General features: G+C 30.9%; 1 protein-coding gene across 1 annotated transcript; it reads left to right on the top strand.

Annotated features, from left to right (window-relative positions):
- Nucleotides 1–4411: 4411 nt before the first annotated feature.
- On the top strand, nt 4412–9196 carry LOC146906784 (serine carboxypeptidase-like 20). The gene is made up of 14 exons (XM_085723450.1): nt 4412–4631; nt 5083–5228; nt 5521–5597; nt 5929–6054; nt 6257–6359; nt 6443–6480; nt 6556–6657; nt 6895–6975; nt 7155–7391; nt 7481–7546; nt 7650–7771; nt 7929–8042; nt 8859–8904; nt 8983–9196. Exons 1-14 carry the CDS (start codon nt 4501–4503, stop codon nt 9064–9066), a joined length of 1473 nt encoding a protein of 490 aa, XP_085579576.1. The 5' UTR covers nt 4412–4500; the 3' UTR covers nt 9067–9196.
- Nucleotides 9197–15140: the final 5944 nt, after the last annotated feature.

Raw genomic sequence — 15140 nt, 5'->3', positions numbered from 1 at the left:
ACTAGGTTTTGATCCCTCACGGGTACGTAGGCAGAGGACACGCGTCCTTCCAAATCAATAAAACGTAGATAATTTAGGTCTCTAATTTTCTTTCATCATTTCAAATTCCACATTTTTTTAAGCAAGCAAGTTTATAGCACAAAAGTTAAATAAAATCAAGAGGTTCTCGTAGAGTACTACGAATATTTAGGGTGCTTAACACCTTCCCTAAATATAACCGACCCCCGAACCCTTAATCCCTAAAAATGTGGTATTTGAATCTTTTTCCACTTTCTTTTGAAAAGAATTAAATGTTCAGTCGTGAAACCAATTTAGTGAGTCAAAGGCTAATGAAAATGGCCTGATCTCCGAAAAATGACGCGACAATAATATATTCAAAATGACTCCACAGTAAATACTAAATGAATAAAAATAGACTCAACTTAATTAAAAACACTCTAAAAATATGGTATGACGGACTATCATCAAATATTACAATGTGAGAGGAATGGGCTTAGTAGAGTTGGACAAAGTCAATAGGAAAATAGAGAGGCTATTCCAAGTCAAATAGTAATTATTTTCTACTAAAATATTTTTTCATATTTATCAATTAAATATATGAATAAAAATTATATTTAAGACTTTTAAAATATACACAAAAATTACAACAATCTTCACATATTTCAAAAGTTTAAAAGAAAAATTGAAAAATAATTTTTTAGGTTAATATTGTGGATATGATTCATCAAACTAGTGTAGCAAGTTGTATGAACAAGTGTTAGAATGATAGACTTAAACAAACAGTGAAATTGATCTAGCAAGTTATATGGACAGAAGACATTTAGCCTGTGTTAGAGATTTACCACTCAGATCACACTCCCATGGTTCTTGTTGTTGATGTTATGGTACGTTAATATGTTCTGAGCGTGCCTGGTATTTTTTTTTTATTTTTTATATATATCCAATTAAACATACACCCACTTGATTTTGACTCAAAACCTAAGTCTCTCTTTAAAATAATGAATTGGTATATATATGTAATTTTGTTATTTTTTTATAAAAAATGTTTAATTTCTCCCATTACATGCGGGAAGCATCGCATGTAACCAAGAAAAATACGGGAAGCTTCCCATGTTCCTTTTTGTGTTACCAGGTTGCCAGATTCATATATATATATATATATATGAGATTTGCTAAAACACACCCACTAGTTTTTATGTGGGAGTGTTTTAGCAAGCTACACCTTAAGGTGTATTTAACTACTTTTTAGTTATAACTTGCTAAAACACACCTTCTAAAAAATAAGTGGGTGTATCCTAGCAAATGCATATAGGAGTTGCTAACATACACCCACTTATTTTTTTAGAAGGTGTGTTTTAGCAACATTCACCTTAAGGTGTATTTAACAACTTTTTAGTTATATCTTTGCTAAAACACACCTTAATAAAAACTAGTGGATGTATCCTAGCAAACCCCTATATATATATATAGACACACACACACACACATACACACTAGGTTAGTGATCCGGTGTTGTCCGGGTTAGACATATTAAATAAGGTTGTGTACACATATACATATATAAGTATATTGGATTTAAAATGATTTAAATTTAAAAAAAAAGTCATTAACAAACCTACAATATTAAATGTTTGAAATCTTCTAACCAAGAAATATTGATTTTAGTTTTCCACCTATATAACCTATCTAAACATGGATTACAATAGTAGAATATAATATGTATAGTATGCATAAATAAAATAACATAATATAACGTAAAATATTGAAAGGAATTGTATTTTTGTCAATAAATCCCAACTAAACTCACTTTGGTTGATCTCATGATGTTGGTTTGGGACTTTGAAGTGCGCTCCTCTCAATGTCCCAGATTCCATTCATCCTGGCACCAATTTCGATAGGCTGGTTTTGATTTCTAAGAAAAAAATATATCTAACCAATGTATTGAAGACAAATTCTACTTATCTATATTAAGTTTTCAAATATTTCTTTGTATAAAACATTAATTGTAGTATTCGAAAGAAGATCAACGTTATTTTAAGTATCTTAAATGGACATCCACGATCGGACCGGACCATCATGATTTAGAGTATGTGTCTTTCACAATACAATTGCATATTTTCCCCACATTGTGCGCATGAGTTTCTTTCCTCCCCTACAAATAAATTAAATTATAAATCACCAAAGTTTATTAATGTAGAACAAAAATATGAGAATAATATTTATCCAGGCTCGTCTAACTTCAGAGGCATATAATTTGTTGATTGAAGACTTCATTTGTATTTTGTGAGTTCTCCCTTTATAGCTAATACTCCAATAATATCTTAAAATAATATGAAAGGTTAGGTTAATCTCCAATGTAAGAAAAAAACTATAACAAATAAATATACAATAGATACACAAATTAGCTCTTTAAAAAATCATCAGTTAAGTACGATCTTCATTCTTAACTTTAAAAATTTCACCATACGATGTGAACTTAAATGCATAAAAAGGAACAATTGAATCATCAATCGACTTCACATTTGCCATATTCTTAAAAATAGTCTATATTCATGCCAAGACCGTTTGAATTCATAGTTCTTCTTACAAAATGAAGTTTTTGTTATCTCGTAAAACATTTCTTCAACCAACATAGATTGATATTTTGCAACTTTTTTGCTCCACACAATGCATTTTCGCACCACTTGGGTTGGTCTGATGGTTTTGGCTTGGGACATGAGAGTGTGCTCCTCCTCACTGTCTCAGGTTCAGGTTCCATTCTCACCAGTGTTAATTTGGGTGGATTAATTTAGCTTCTTAAAAAAAAAGGAACAACAAAAGTCAACAATTTTTTTTTAATAAATATGCATACAAATGTTCTAAAAACAATAATAAAATACAACAAATAAATTCGCAAAGATAAATTATCATAGAAAAATAATTTTAAACAATGTAAAAACTTGTTAGTTTGTAAAAGTTAATTTAGAAATAGAAATTGATGCATACTCTTTCAATCATAAAAATCATATCGAAAAAATCAATTTGGTCTTATCCTTGAAATTTGGAATTTTCCACATTCTAATGATCCTAATCTTGAATCTTCATAGTTTGTATTTGTTATTCATTGTTATGATATCAATGAGGTCAAGTTTTGTAGGCGTAGTTTTTGAGGAAAAAACACGATGATGAGATTTGTGATTTGGTTAGTTAAAATCAAATGTGAGTGAAGGTATTCTAAGTTTATCTGTGTGTAAACATTATTAGAAAGTGTTGATATATGTTATATAAAAACAAAAAATCAAAGTATCATTAGAATGTGGTTGATATATCATATAAAAATCAAAGTATATGTAAAAGAGTAAGAGAAGTGGTGTTTGCTAAACATGAAGAATTGAAAAGATTAGTTCCAAATCATGTTTCCATTTGTTCTTAAATTATGTGAATAGAATTTGGGAGTTCGAGAACTAATAAAATAGTTATTATATGTATTGAAGCGAATTATGTTAAAATTAAATTAGACATTAATTAATTCAACCAAAAATCAATTAAAAAAATTAAATGAAATATTTAATGGATAAGATTGAAACTATTGTATGTAGTTTGTTTAGATATTTATGCCAAATAAAGAAGTAAATGAAAAAAAATAGAAAACTAAGATAAAATATTTGTTTAGATATTTATGCAAGATTTGAAAACAAATTTTAAAAATAGAAAAATAAAATAAAATATTGAGAACAAACGTGGAAACGGAACGTGGTATAAAAAATCTTACTTACTTTATGTATATACTATATACTATTGATATCGTAACCAGAATCATTCTAACACAACAATCACTTTTTGTTAGCAACTTGGCTATGAATGTTTTTATTTTTGAAAGGAAGTTGGCTATGAACTATGAATGTTCATCAATGAATATTATTAAAAAAAAATAGTTTTGCAGTAATTAAAATTCAGTAGTGTCTAGTATAAGAAAAACAATTGAAAGTTTGACAGAACACACAATTGAAATAAACTAAGAAAATGGAAGACAACAACCCAAGGTCATTTGTTTGGAATGATGAAAGTAAGTTCTAACTTACTCCTTAATAGTTTTAGGTAGGTGTAACTTTACTCTATAGTATTTTTTGGTAGGTATAAATTAGCCCATGTATATTTGTGTGTTGGTCATTTATTTTAGTCAAGAAAACATATCGGGCATTATTCTAAATAAATATGTTTTTCTTTTTTTGATTTATTTATTCTCAAAATATAGACCACATTAAAAGAAACTTATTTATATATTATTTTTGTGCTTAAACGTTTGAATTTTATGGAACAGTAATAAATTAAATTCCACTTTTCCTCTGGTACATGATCTTGTAATTAATTTTAGTCAATCCCTATGGATATTTAGTCAATAAAATAGTCTACAGGTTGTAATGTCTTTAGAAATATTTTATTGCTATGCATATAAAATAGTGAGGTCCAAATTGTGCTTATATTGTCCCTTCCATACATCTAAGCTTTTGTACTAGCAAAATGGCAAACTTCTACTTGGTATTGCTTCACATTTCTCTAACCTTTGTGTTGACACATTCAGCACCTGAAGCTTCTCTCATAACCAACCTTCCAGGCTTTAATGGATCTCTACCTTCCAAGCACTATGCCGGGTATATATTCTATTTCCACAACTATTTTGAAATATTAGGTTCCCAATTACTTCTTAAAAACCAATTCCTTTCGGATACACCGTTACAGATAGACGAAAATTACATGGTTGATTTTCTTCGGATGCATCGTGTTAATTAGAAGTGAAAACAACAATGTGTTTTTGTCCATCCGAAACAGAGTATCCGAAAGAAATTTATATTTTAGATATGGTGTGGGATGGGAAGATGGGAGAAGTAGCTCTCTAATCATAAATTCTCTAAATAAATTATTGGTTTTTTGTGTATACCTTTTATTCAAATAAAGTTGATATATCTAATTCATATTTTTAATCAGTTACATCAACTTTGTTTGATTTTTTTTTAGTAGTAAAAAGTTCTAGCCCATTAAAAATGGAGTAATTGCAAAATGTATGGTTCATTATCCTTGTTTTTTTTTTTTTTTAAATTGAAGGTATGTGACAGTGGATGAAAGTCATGGTAGAAACTTGTATTACTACTTTGTGGAATCAGAAGGTAATTCATCCAAGGACCCTTTGGTTCTATGGCTTAATGGTGGACCAGGATGTTCTAGTTTTGATGGCTTCGTATACGAGCATGGTAAGGGTAACTATATATTTTGTCACTTAAAAAAATCATATTAAGAATTTCAATGAAATTTAAGTATAAACTTCCTTCAAAAAAAGTATAACCTGTTAATTGCAAGATTATTTTTATTTAAACCCAAGTCACAACATGTGTGAGCAAAAATGTAACAAAAAAAAAAAAACATGTGAGCAAAATGTTCAACTATATGTGTCAATTGAAATTATTGAAGTGTCTCATTTAATTTCAATAATCTAAATATGTAATCTAATATTTAAACAATATTCCAATTGATGTGATGTTTCAGGTCCTTTTAATTTTGAAAAACCTAAGACCAAGGGAACCTTGCCTAAGTTGCAACCAAATCCATACAGCTGGTCAAAGGTTTGGATTTTTTAATCTTTGGAGAAAAATAAATTTGAATTATTTTACACACAACACATGTAACAATGATTGTGTTCCTTCAAAAAAATGTAACAATGATTGTGGTCCTATGCACAGCACGGATACTAGATACGACACGGATATTACGCCACCAGTGCTAATAATTCGAGAAAATCACATAATTCAGTGTAATTATATGTGTCAATGTCGTGTCGGTTTCAGACACGTATCGTGTCTGACAGGACACACCTAATCTGAAAGGTGTCCGTGCTTCATTGTTTTTTTTTTCTTTTTAGGAATGATTGTGTCTTCTTGTGGTTTGCATTTATAGGTTTCCAACATTATATATTTGGACTCTCCTGCCGGAGTAGGGTTTTCATACTCAAAAAATTTATCTGATTACAAGACTGCTGGAGATGTAAAGACCGCATCTGATACACATACTTTTCTCCTAAAGGTAAGAAAATTGTTCGAGTTTTTCGACAAAATATTTTCATCTTAATTCCTTCACTCGTTTTTAGGGTTGTAGTTTTAGAAGAAAAAAAATATTCTTATTTATTTGTCATTTTCAAATTTCAATATAAAACTAAATTTTTTAACTAATAAGTTTATTATTTATTGCTCACTCATTTAATTTATTTTTTATTCTTGCAAACTAGTGGTTGGAATTATACCCTGAGTTCCTTGCCAACCCATTATTCATTGCTGGAGAGTCTTATGCTGGAGTTTATATACCTACTCTTGCTGATTTAATAGTGCAAGGTAATTAATGATGATGCTCTAAATTTTTTTAATTAGAATATGTTAGAAAAATAATTAAGATGCATTTGCTTGATGTTCTTTAGGAATTGAAGCTGGTACCAAGCCCAAATTCAATTTCAAGGTATTTTGCCTTTAAAGTGATCACTTTTATATTTTTAAATATGTGGCTATAATTTGAAATCATTTCAATGTGCAGGGTTATTTGATTGGAAATCCTGTTACTGATGAAGTATTTGATGGAAATGCTATTGTTTCATTTGCACATGGAATGGGTCTTATCCCAAATGATCTTTTTGAGGTAAAAACAAAACCTTCATTTGGTTTGTTGATATTGAAAACAAAACCTTAAAGTGATTAATTCGCACATAACTAATGTATACTTGCTCTATATATTAGTTACGTGCGATCAATTCGGACATAACTAAATTCGCACATAACTAATGTTTACTTTTAAAACCTAACTTAAACTTATTATAGATAGATTTGTTGGATATTCTTTTAACATGTTTCACATAATCAATTGTATGTACAACAGGAGTCAACAAAAGCATGCAATGGGACTTTCTATGTAGTATACACCGATGAGTGCTACAATTTGTTGGAAAAAATTCATAAGGTGATTCAACTATATACTACAATTGAGGCATGAAAAACCTTCAGATTTATGTACCATAATTTAATAATTGAGGCATGAAAAATTTCATAAGGTGCTAGATTTTTGTTATACAACATTTCTTACAACCTATAAAACCTCATGATTTATGTCGTACTTATTTTAATTTTTTTAAATCTTAGGACATTCAGAGATTAAACGTATATGACATTCTAGAACCATGTTATCATGGTGGAAACAAAACATCAAATTCTAAGTTGCCATTAAGCTTTAGGCAATTGGGTATGACTGATAAATCTCTTCCTATAAGAAAAAGAATGTTTGGTCGTGCTTGGCCTTATAGAGCTATTGTGAAAGATGGATATGTGCCATCTTGGCCAGAACTTACAAGCAATAGTGACACTGCTCCTCCTTGCATTGTAAGTTACTTTGTTACTTAATTTACTTCTTTAAAATTCAATATTTTACTAGAGTATATTTTTAAGTAACAAAAAAACGTTATGTTTAGGATGATGAGGTTGCGATGGTATGGCTGAACAATGATAAGGTCAGGAGGGCTATTCACACCGTGGAGGTGAGGATTCTCATTGTCAGATTATCTTATTTGATTCGTATTTACAGGATATTCTATCTTGACCATCAAACTGATTCTAATCGTGTTCATTGTAATAAAACAGGAAAATGTGGTCAAGGGATGGACCTTATGTACAGACCAAATTAAATACAAACATGATACAGGAAGTATGATCAAATACCACAAGAAACTTACTTCCAAAGGATATAGAGCATTAATATACAGGTACATTTCTAACTTGATATAATAATTATTTTACATTTTTGCTATCAAAACACCCCTATCAAAATTTATATGCATAGGAATTTCTTAGTTCAATTTATCCATTCAAATCTTTTTGGTTTTTAAGAAGGGCCTAATAAAGGTTTATTTTATGTGGCAGTGGTGATCATGACATGTGTGTACCATATACTGGAAGTGAAGCTTGGACAAGATCAATTGGATATAAGATTGTCGATGAATGGAGACCTTGGTTAGCCAATGATCAAATTGCAGGGTACTTTTTCATCTATTCCTTCTTTTTATTATCCCATATAATGAACTTTCTTAACCTACATTATGAACTTTAAAATATTTTACATTTGTGCTTTTAAAAAGACCTAGAGCGGCGTAATTTGTTGTCCGCTTATTTTCTATTCATGTGTAATTAATCCATAAAAAATTCATATCGAATAATTGTAGTTTTAGGAGGTTGACAACATACTAGGCATAAAGAAGAACACCACCGTCATTCACAAAAAAAAAAAAAAATTTATTAAATGGAATCATGGTTAGAAGAACAACTAGTATATACACCCTCCGGTCACAAATATAAGCAAAAATTCACTTTTTAGGTTCATTCAATAAATGATGTATTTGGACTATTAAATAGTCCACATACATCATTTATTGAATGAACCTAAAAATTAAAGTTTTGCTTATATTTGTGACCGGAGGGTGTATGTATAAAAAAAAGAAAATAAAAAGACAATGAGATACGATCTTTGTTCATGCAGTTCGGTCAATGATGTCTACCTTTGCGACAATAAAGTAACTATTGTTTTGTTTATTTTTGTTATGAATGAGGGTTTATCAACGATGAAGTTGTTGGGTATTCTCTATTTTTCCTATCCCAGATAATGAATTTTCAAATATTTTAATCCATCAAATGGAATCACCTTGTGTGAGATTCATCTTTTATATGTTGTAATTAAATGGGTTTAAATCCAATTTAAAATTTTTTGGAGTACAACAATTAAAAATGTGTTAGAAATGTATAGAAAGACTAATCTTACTAGTGGCTAAGTCATAAGTTTTCTTGATTTGGTTGTAGGTATACACAAGGATATGCCAACAATCTCACATTTCTGACCATAAAGGTATGTACATAAAAATGTAATATCTCTACAAATTAACATAAATCTCACATTTCTCACTAATTATGAATATCTCTACAGGGATCTGGGCACACTGTTCCGGAATATAAGCCAAGGGAGTCATTGTATTTTTACAAACAATTTCTTAATGGGTTGCATGTGTAAGAAACAAAGTGATCAGAGATAAAGGAATATGATTTCATACATATATATTGTTGTTATATGTATTGTTGTTTTTTATTTCCCTAGACAAATATCATAATAAATATAGTTTTCTTAATATTTTAAGAGGTAATTTTGCCATTTGGTAGAGTGGAAAAATGGATGGATTTAAATTTATATTAAAAATAATTGATTTGAATTTATATTAAAAATAATTGTTTTTATAAACCTTATTGACTAAACCTAGAAAAGAAATTATAAACTACAATTAGATTCAATATGCATTTGTCCCTTGTGAGCTTAACTCAATTGGTTAGGACAATACATAAAATATGCAAGGTTCAAGGTTCGATTCCCAGCCACCACCAAAAAAAGATTCAATATGCATTTCAAAGCATCGATCATATATGTATCTAGAAAGCTTGAAAGCTTGTTATGTTCTTATGTTCTAAATTTAGAACCTCAATATCTTGCAAACAAGGTATTCTATCTGATAAATGACCCACGAGTGAATTGAATCTCACACGATTCCCAGCCACCACCAAAAAAAGATTCAATATGCATTTCAAAGCATCGATCATATATGTATCTAGAAAGCTTGAAAGCTTGTTATGTTCTTATGTTCTAAATTTAGAACCTCAATATCTTGCAAACAAGATATTCTATCTGATAAATGACCCACGAGTGAATTGAATCTCACATCAAAAATCTGCATTTACGTGAAGATACAAACACCTTGAGGAATACACCTTGTTGATTGATTGTTGAGAACTAGAATCTTTTAGTTTTGAGAACTAGAATATCTTAGTTTAAGGCTAATGAAACCAAAACTTGTTGGGATGTTTATACTCAAATTTCTATTAGCTAAATTGATCACATCAATGGTTATATTTAGTTTTTATTTTATTTTATAAAAGTCCCTTATGTTGGATAATAAACTTGATTTGGTCCATTGGAATAATCAAGTGTTAGACACAATTAGCTAATAAATGGTGAAGTCCAAAGAATGTTCTAGAGAGGTGTAGAACTCGAATAATAATATTATAGAGAAAAAAATATATTAGATGCATGTATAAGAGAGAAGTGTGTAAAACTCTCTTGAAGTGTGTAGAGAATATTATCTCATGATGTGTTTAAAACTCTCCATTGGGGCCTATGAGAAGGGACTTGTCATTTTTAAACCAAATTAGTAGAAGCAAATACAAGCAAGTAAACAAGGACAAAGTGTCCTCTCAAGTAATAGAAATAGTTTTTCTCTCAGATATTCTCTCCTCCTAAATTCCTCACAAAGTTCTCACTATAACCTTATCCTTTTCCAACAAAGTGGTATCATAGTTTAATTAGGTTATGAGAAGAAATTATTCCATTGTGACAGAAGGTAATGGTGAGGCATCCTTCTAAGTTACACTTCTTAAAGGGGGTACTTATGATAATTGGTGCATCAAAATAAAGGCTCTTCATGGAGCGCATGATGTTTCAGAGGTTGTTCAAAAAGGCTATAAGGAATCACAACATGGGGATTCCTTAACTCAAACGAAAAAGATATTTTAAACGCTTCAAGAAAGAGAGACAAAAAAGCTCTCTTCATGCAACATCCATGAATGAGGCATGGATGAAGCTTCAAACCTCCTGCAAAAGAGAAGACAAAGTAAAGAATGTACGTCTTCAAACTTTAAGAGGTGGGCTTGAATCCTTACATATGAAAGAGTCAAAGTGTATTTCTGAATATTTTTCAAGAGTCGTCGTTGTCTCAAACCAATTAAAAAGAAATGGTGAGAAGTTAGAAGGTGTGAGAATTATGGCAAAGATACTCTGGTCATTAGATCCCTAAATGTGAGCATATTGTCATGACAAGTGAGGAAACCAAAGATTTAGATACTATGACAATAAAGCAACTTTAGTGATCTTTGCAAGCTTATGAGGAGAAGCACAAGAAGAAGAAAGAGATCACCGAGAAAGAAGAAAGTCAAAGAAATGATAGGAGCTAACAAAGTCAAGTCACGGGTTGAGAACGAGTCCGCGATCGAGGTGAATTCACTTCAAAAGAGTTCTAAGAGTTTTGTTAAGAGAATGGAATCAGATGTCCACTGATAGTTCCAAGATTTTGAACTATGTTTATCTTTGTGTTTGAATTTCACCATTGCATTCATAACTCTGTTTCAGACTCTGAAACTCAGCTTCAGACTCTGATCAGTGTCAACACTTAGAAAAGTCAACATAATTCAACCCTCATTCTTGTGTTTTTCTCACCTTCATTTGGCACTCTAATGTTTGTTCATGTATGCAGGACTATATAATAAAATTTTGACTGTAAAGTAAAGTTCTGGTTTTGATACATTAAGCTCTGAACACAAGGGAAAGCATTTTAGTACTCATGAAAATCATTGGGAACTTATAGAAACTTATAAAGGAAGCTTCATGCACTGACAATTCTTCAAACAATGGCTCTATTCAAATCCATGTCAACTGATTGGATATGCATGCTTATGCATTTCTTCCAATAGTGATAATTGTTGTCGTCAAAGATGGGAGCTCTATTGCACGTCCCTTTAGGATCCTTGCTTGTGATATCAACTCTTCTGGTGGTTAAAATGTGACTAAAGAGATCAGACTCTTGATGTCAGGTGTTGGTTGATATGATGAATACAATGTGAATCTAGAGGAAGGGCGAATAAATTCCCTCTCAAAATCTTTACTCGAAAACGTAGTTTGAAAAACTTTTCCTAAAATAGAATTTGACTATTGAAAATTATACAATTATTTCAATGTAACTAAGCAAACAATGATAATAAGATAACTAAACTTTGAACAAGGAATTCACAATTGAATTATTATTGCACAATCAAACTTAATACGCAAGTAAGTTACAAAACCAAATTCAATCTCAATCTCAAACCAAACCTAAACTTATGGAAATAAATGTTAATACAAGAAACAATAAGATTTGATATCAAATTAGATTTACAAATTATTAATGCAAATATAAGTTTCCAATTGTTCAATCACTTAGCATATATCAATTAACCTAATCAAAAATTAATATATATATATATATATATATATCGCATTATATATCAAACTATGAATTTAAATAAATAAAGAGAATGGAGATGAAAACATCGGATTTATAGTGGTTCCCCTAATCATCCTTAATGTGGGGTGCATCCTCTCTTCGTATAGAAAATCTCTACGGTCTTCCACTAGTATGTTGAAAATTACAGAGTCAATTGCAAAGATTCCTTCAATCTACGAATCCAACTAATCTTGGATCTTCTATGTTTTTTAGAACAAGAATGGTTCATACAAGTCGTCTAGGGTTTTGATGATAACAAAGTATTGAAGAACAATTGGAATACTAACATATGTTCAAGTGTGTAGAATCTAAGAATGAGTCTATCATGAAGAATGAACATATGAGGAGCATCAGAAGGAACAAGAGAAGCTTAGAAGACTATGGTACAAGATCTAAAGTAAGGTCAATCAGAAGTCAACGTCCTTAGAAGAAGGATGCCTCACATAAGTTGGAGAGTTGTCTAAACAGATTATGTGTAGGATATCAGACTCAGAAGCTGGTTGGCGTTCTTGGATATGAGGGACCCAGAATCCACGTAAGCTTTGTGTTATTCTGTGAGTTGTCTCTATCATAATATCTGATAGAGTAGTTCTTTTGTCTTCTTCATTCTGCGTGTGCAAACAGACAAAGGACCTCAAGAACAAATAGAATACAACAAATAATTCTTCTTTCAGCAAAGGAAATTCAAATGACTATTTAACATAATTATCCATATCAAGCAAAGGGCCAACATTCTTGATTGAAGCTTCTCAACAACTATATTTGTGCTGACACTCTTCTCCAACGTCTCTCATTTTACTGCCTATATAAGGAGTTGAAGACATGAAAATGAAGTAACAAGACTCTGCTATTTTTCTGTACCATTATTCTGTCAAATCAAATAGTGCAAAACACTTAGGATTTTATCCTTCAAGTTTATATCTTAGAAATCCTAAGGAGTCTATTCATTTGTTCAGTTTACACTAACATTGTTAAATCCATTGTAAGAACAAATTATCTTGTTTATAGTTGTGTAAACATTTTAGAAAGTCTCTCGCCTGCGTACTTGAGCATATAAGTCTCTTCTTTAAATCTTGACCACCTAAGAAGTCGCAGTCAGTTGTGATTGAGCAAGGGAAAGTTTTAAGCAAGTGTGCTTAAGCAAACATGAGTCTTTAGGTAGTGACCTAGAGCAGGAAGTCTTAAGCAGTTGTGCTTAAGCATAGAATTCTCTTGCAATTGTTCTTGAGCATTAAGAAGTCTCTTGAAAGAGTCCTTGAGCAATTTGTAATCCAGAGTGATTATAGTGCAATCCCTTGGAAGTGCAAAGGGACTGGTTTACTCCTGTATTGTGGGAGGAACCAATATAAAATTGTTTTGTGTATGCTTTCTCTTTCTCTATCTCTTTATTTGCATGTTCTGTATTTTATCTGCTGCAATCTGACTCTGTGTCAGAATCTGCATACCTCAGATTCTGACCAAGTTTTATCGCACAGAAAAAGAAACCTTAAAAACCAAACACAATTCAAACCCCCCCCCCCCCCCCCCCCCCGCCCCCCCCCTTTGTGTTTTTCTCACCTTGAATGTTAGCTAACCACTCCAAATCCCCCAATAATCTTGCAGCTGACATGCAATCCTTCAATCTTTTCGTCTAAGAAATATTATTTGCTGTGATCTTAGCTTTAATCCCCTTGAACCTTGATTCCTTGAGAAACAACCCCCATAATTACATTTGGAATTGAATAGCACCTTCATACTTTTGCTTTAGATCCGCGATACTAAACCAAGATCCTTGAAAGAAACCAGTTCATACAATATCAAATGTTAAACTAGATTTCCAATCCTACAAGTGTTTATAGTTTAAAAAAAATTAATCTGAAGAATTTGTAGAGAGAGAGAGAGAGAGAGAGGAAATTTTGCTATTTTATTCAATTACACTTGTGTTTAATGCTTTTTGTGCATTTATGAATGCCCATGAATTGATCCAATCCCAGCGACTCCTAACCCTAGCTTTGGTAGTTGAACTAGTATAATTGTTAAGTTTTTGCTTAGCATAGACACATTATAAGGATACTTGTAAACTGAATTTAGCGTTCTTAAACCTTCATAGGTTATGGACTCACCTAAGACAATAGGGAGTAGTAATCGTTGAAGAGACACTAGTGCAGAAACACTTTTTAAATCAGGTGAACATGACTTTTTAAATCGGGTGAACATCCGATTTATAGGTGGCCGATTTAAAAAGTGTATTTGATTTTAAGTCAGCCCCCTTTACCCGATTTAAAATCGTTTAATTTAAATCGGTTGAACCCATCTAAAATCTTTTAATTTAAATCGGTTGATACCATTTAAAAAAGGCTAACAAGAGTCAAAAATCTTTGAATTTAAATCTGTTCACCCCATTTAAATTCTCTCTATATTTTAATTTTTTTTATACACGATTATGGTACTGAATATAATATGAAATATCATATGATCAATGAAGGTATAAAACAATAATATTAATTTACTAAAACTTAATGTGTGCTTACTAGTACATGTCAAATTACAAAATAATTCTGGACCACAATGTCTCGTCATGTAAACATAAAAAATAAGAGAAATATTGTTCATCTAACAAAATAAGCTATTAACATGACATGGACAAGCTTACTAACAAAATATTGGCGTTATTTTTGTTTTTATTTTATTAGTTTTAATTTAGTTTAATTTATTAAAAATCTTTTTTTAAGTCAGGTGGGCCTATTTAAAAACCACCTTGATTAATACTTACCACCGGATGAAGTTTTTAAGTCAGGTGGATGGTAGCCTATTTAATATCCTTGACTTAAAAACTGTTTTTTGTACTAGTGAGATTTAGTGACCAACACATTGGTTTAGTTATTTTGATCAAATGTCTTGAAATCAAGTAATCAATTCACACTGGATTCATAGTTTGCAGTTACCTAAACAATTCAGAGATGGAAATCTGACATGACCTAACAATCTTCCTCTCTCTTTCTTAAGTTAATCAAATCAATCAATC

Source organism: Medicago sativa, chromosome 7 (assembly GCF_051527215.1).
Source record: "Medicago sativa cultivar Bolivia chromosome 7, Bolivia_mono, whole genome shotgun sequence".
Lineage (NCBI taxonomy): Eukaryota > Viridiplantae > Streptophyta > Magnoliopsida > Fabales > Fabaceae > Medicago > Medicago sativa.
The sequence above is the reverse complement of the archived record's forward strand: the minus strand, read 5'-3'. Positions and strand labels throughout refer to the sequence as shown.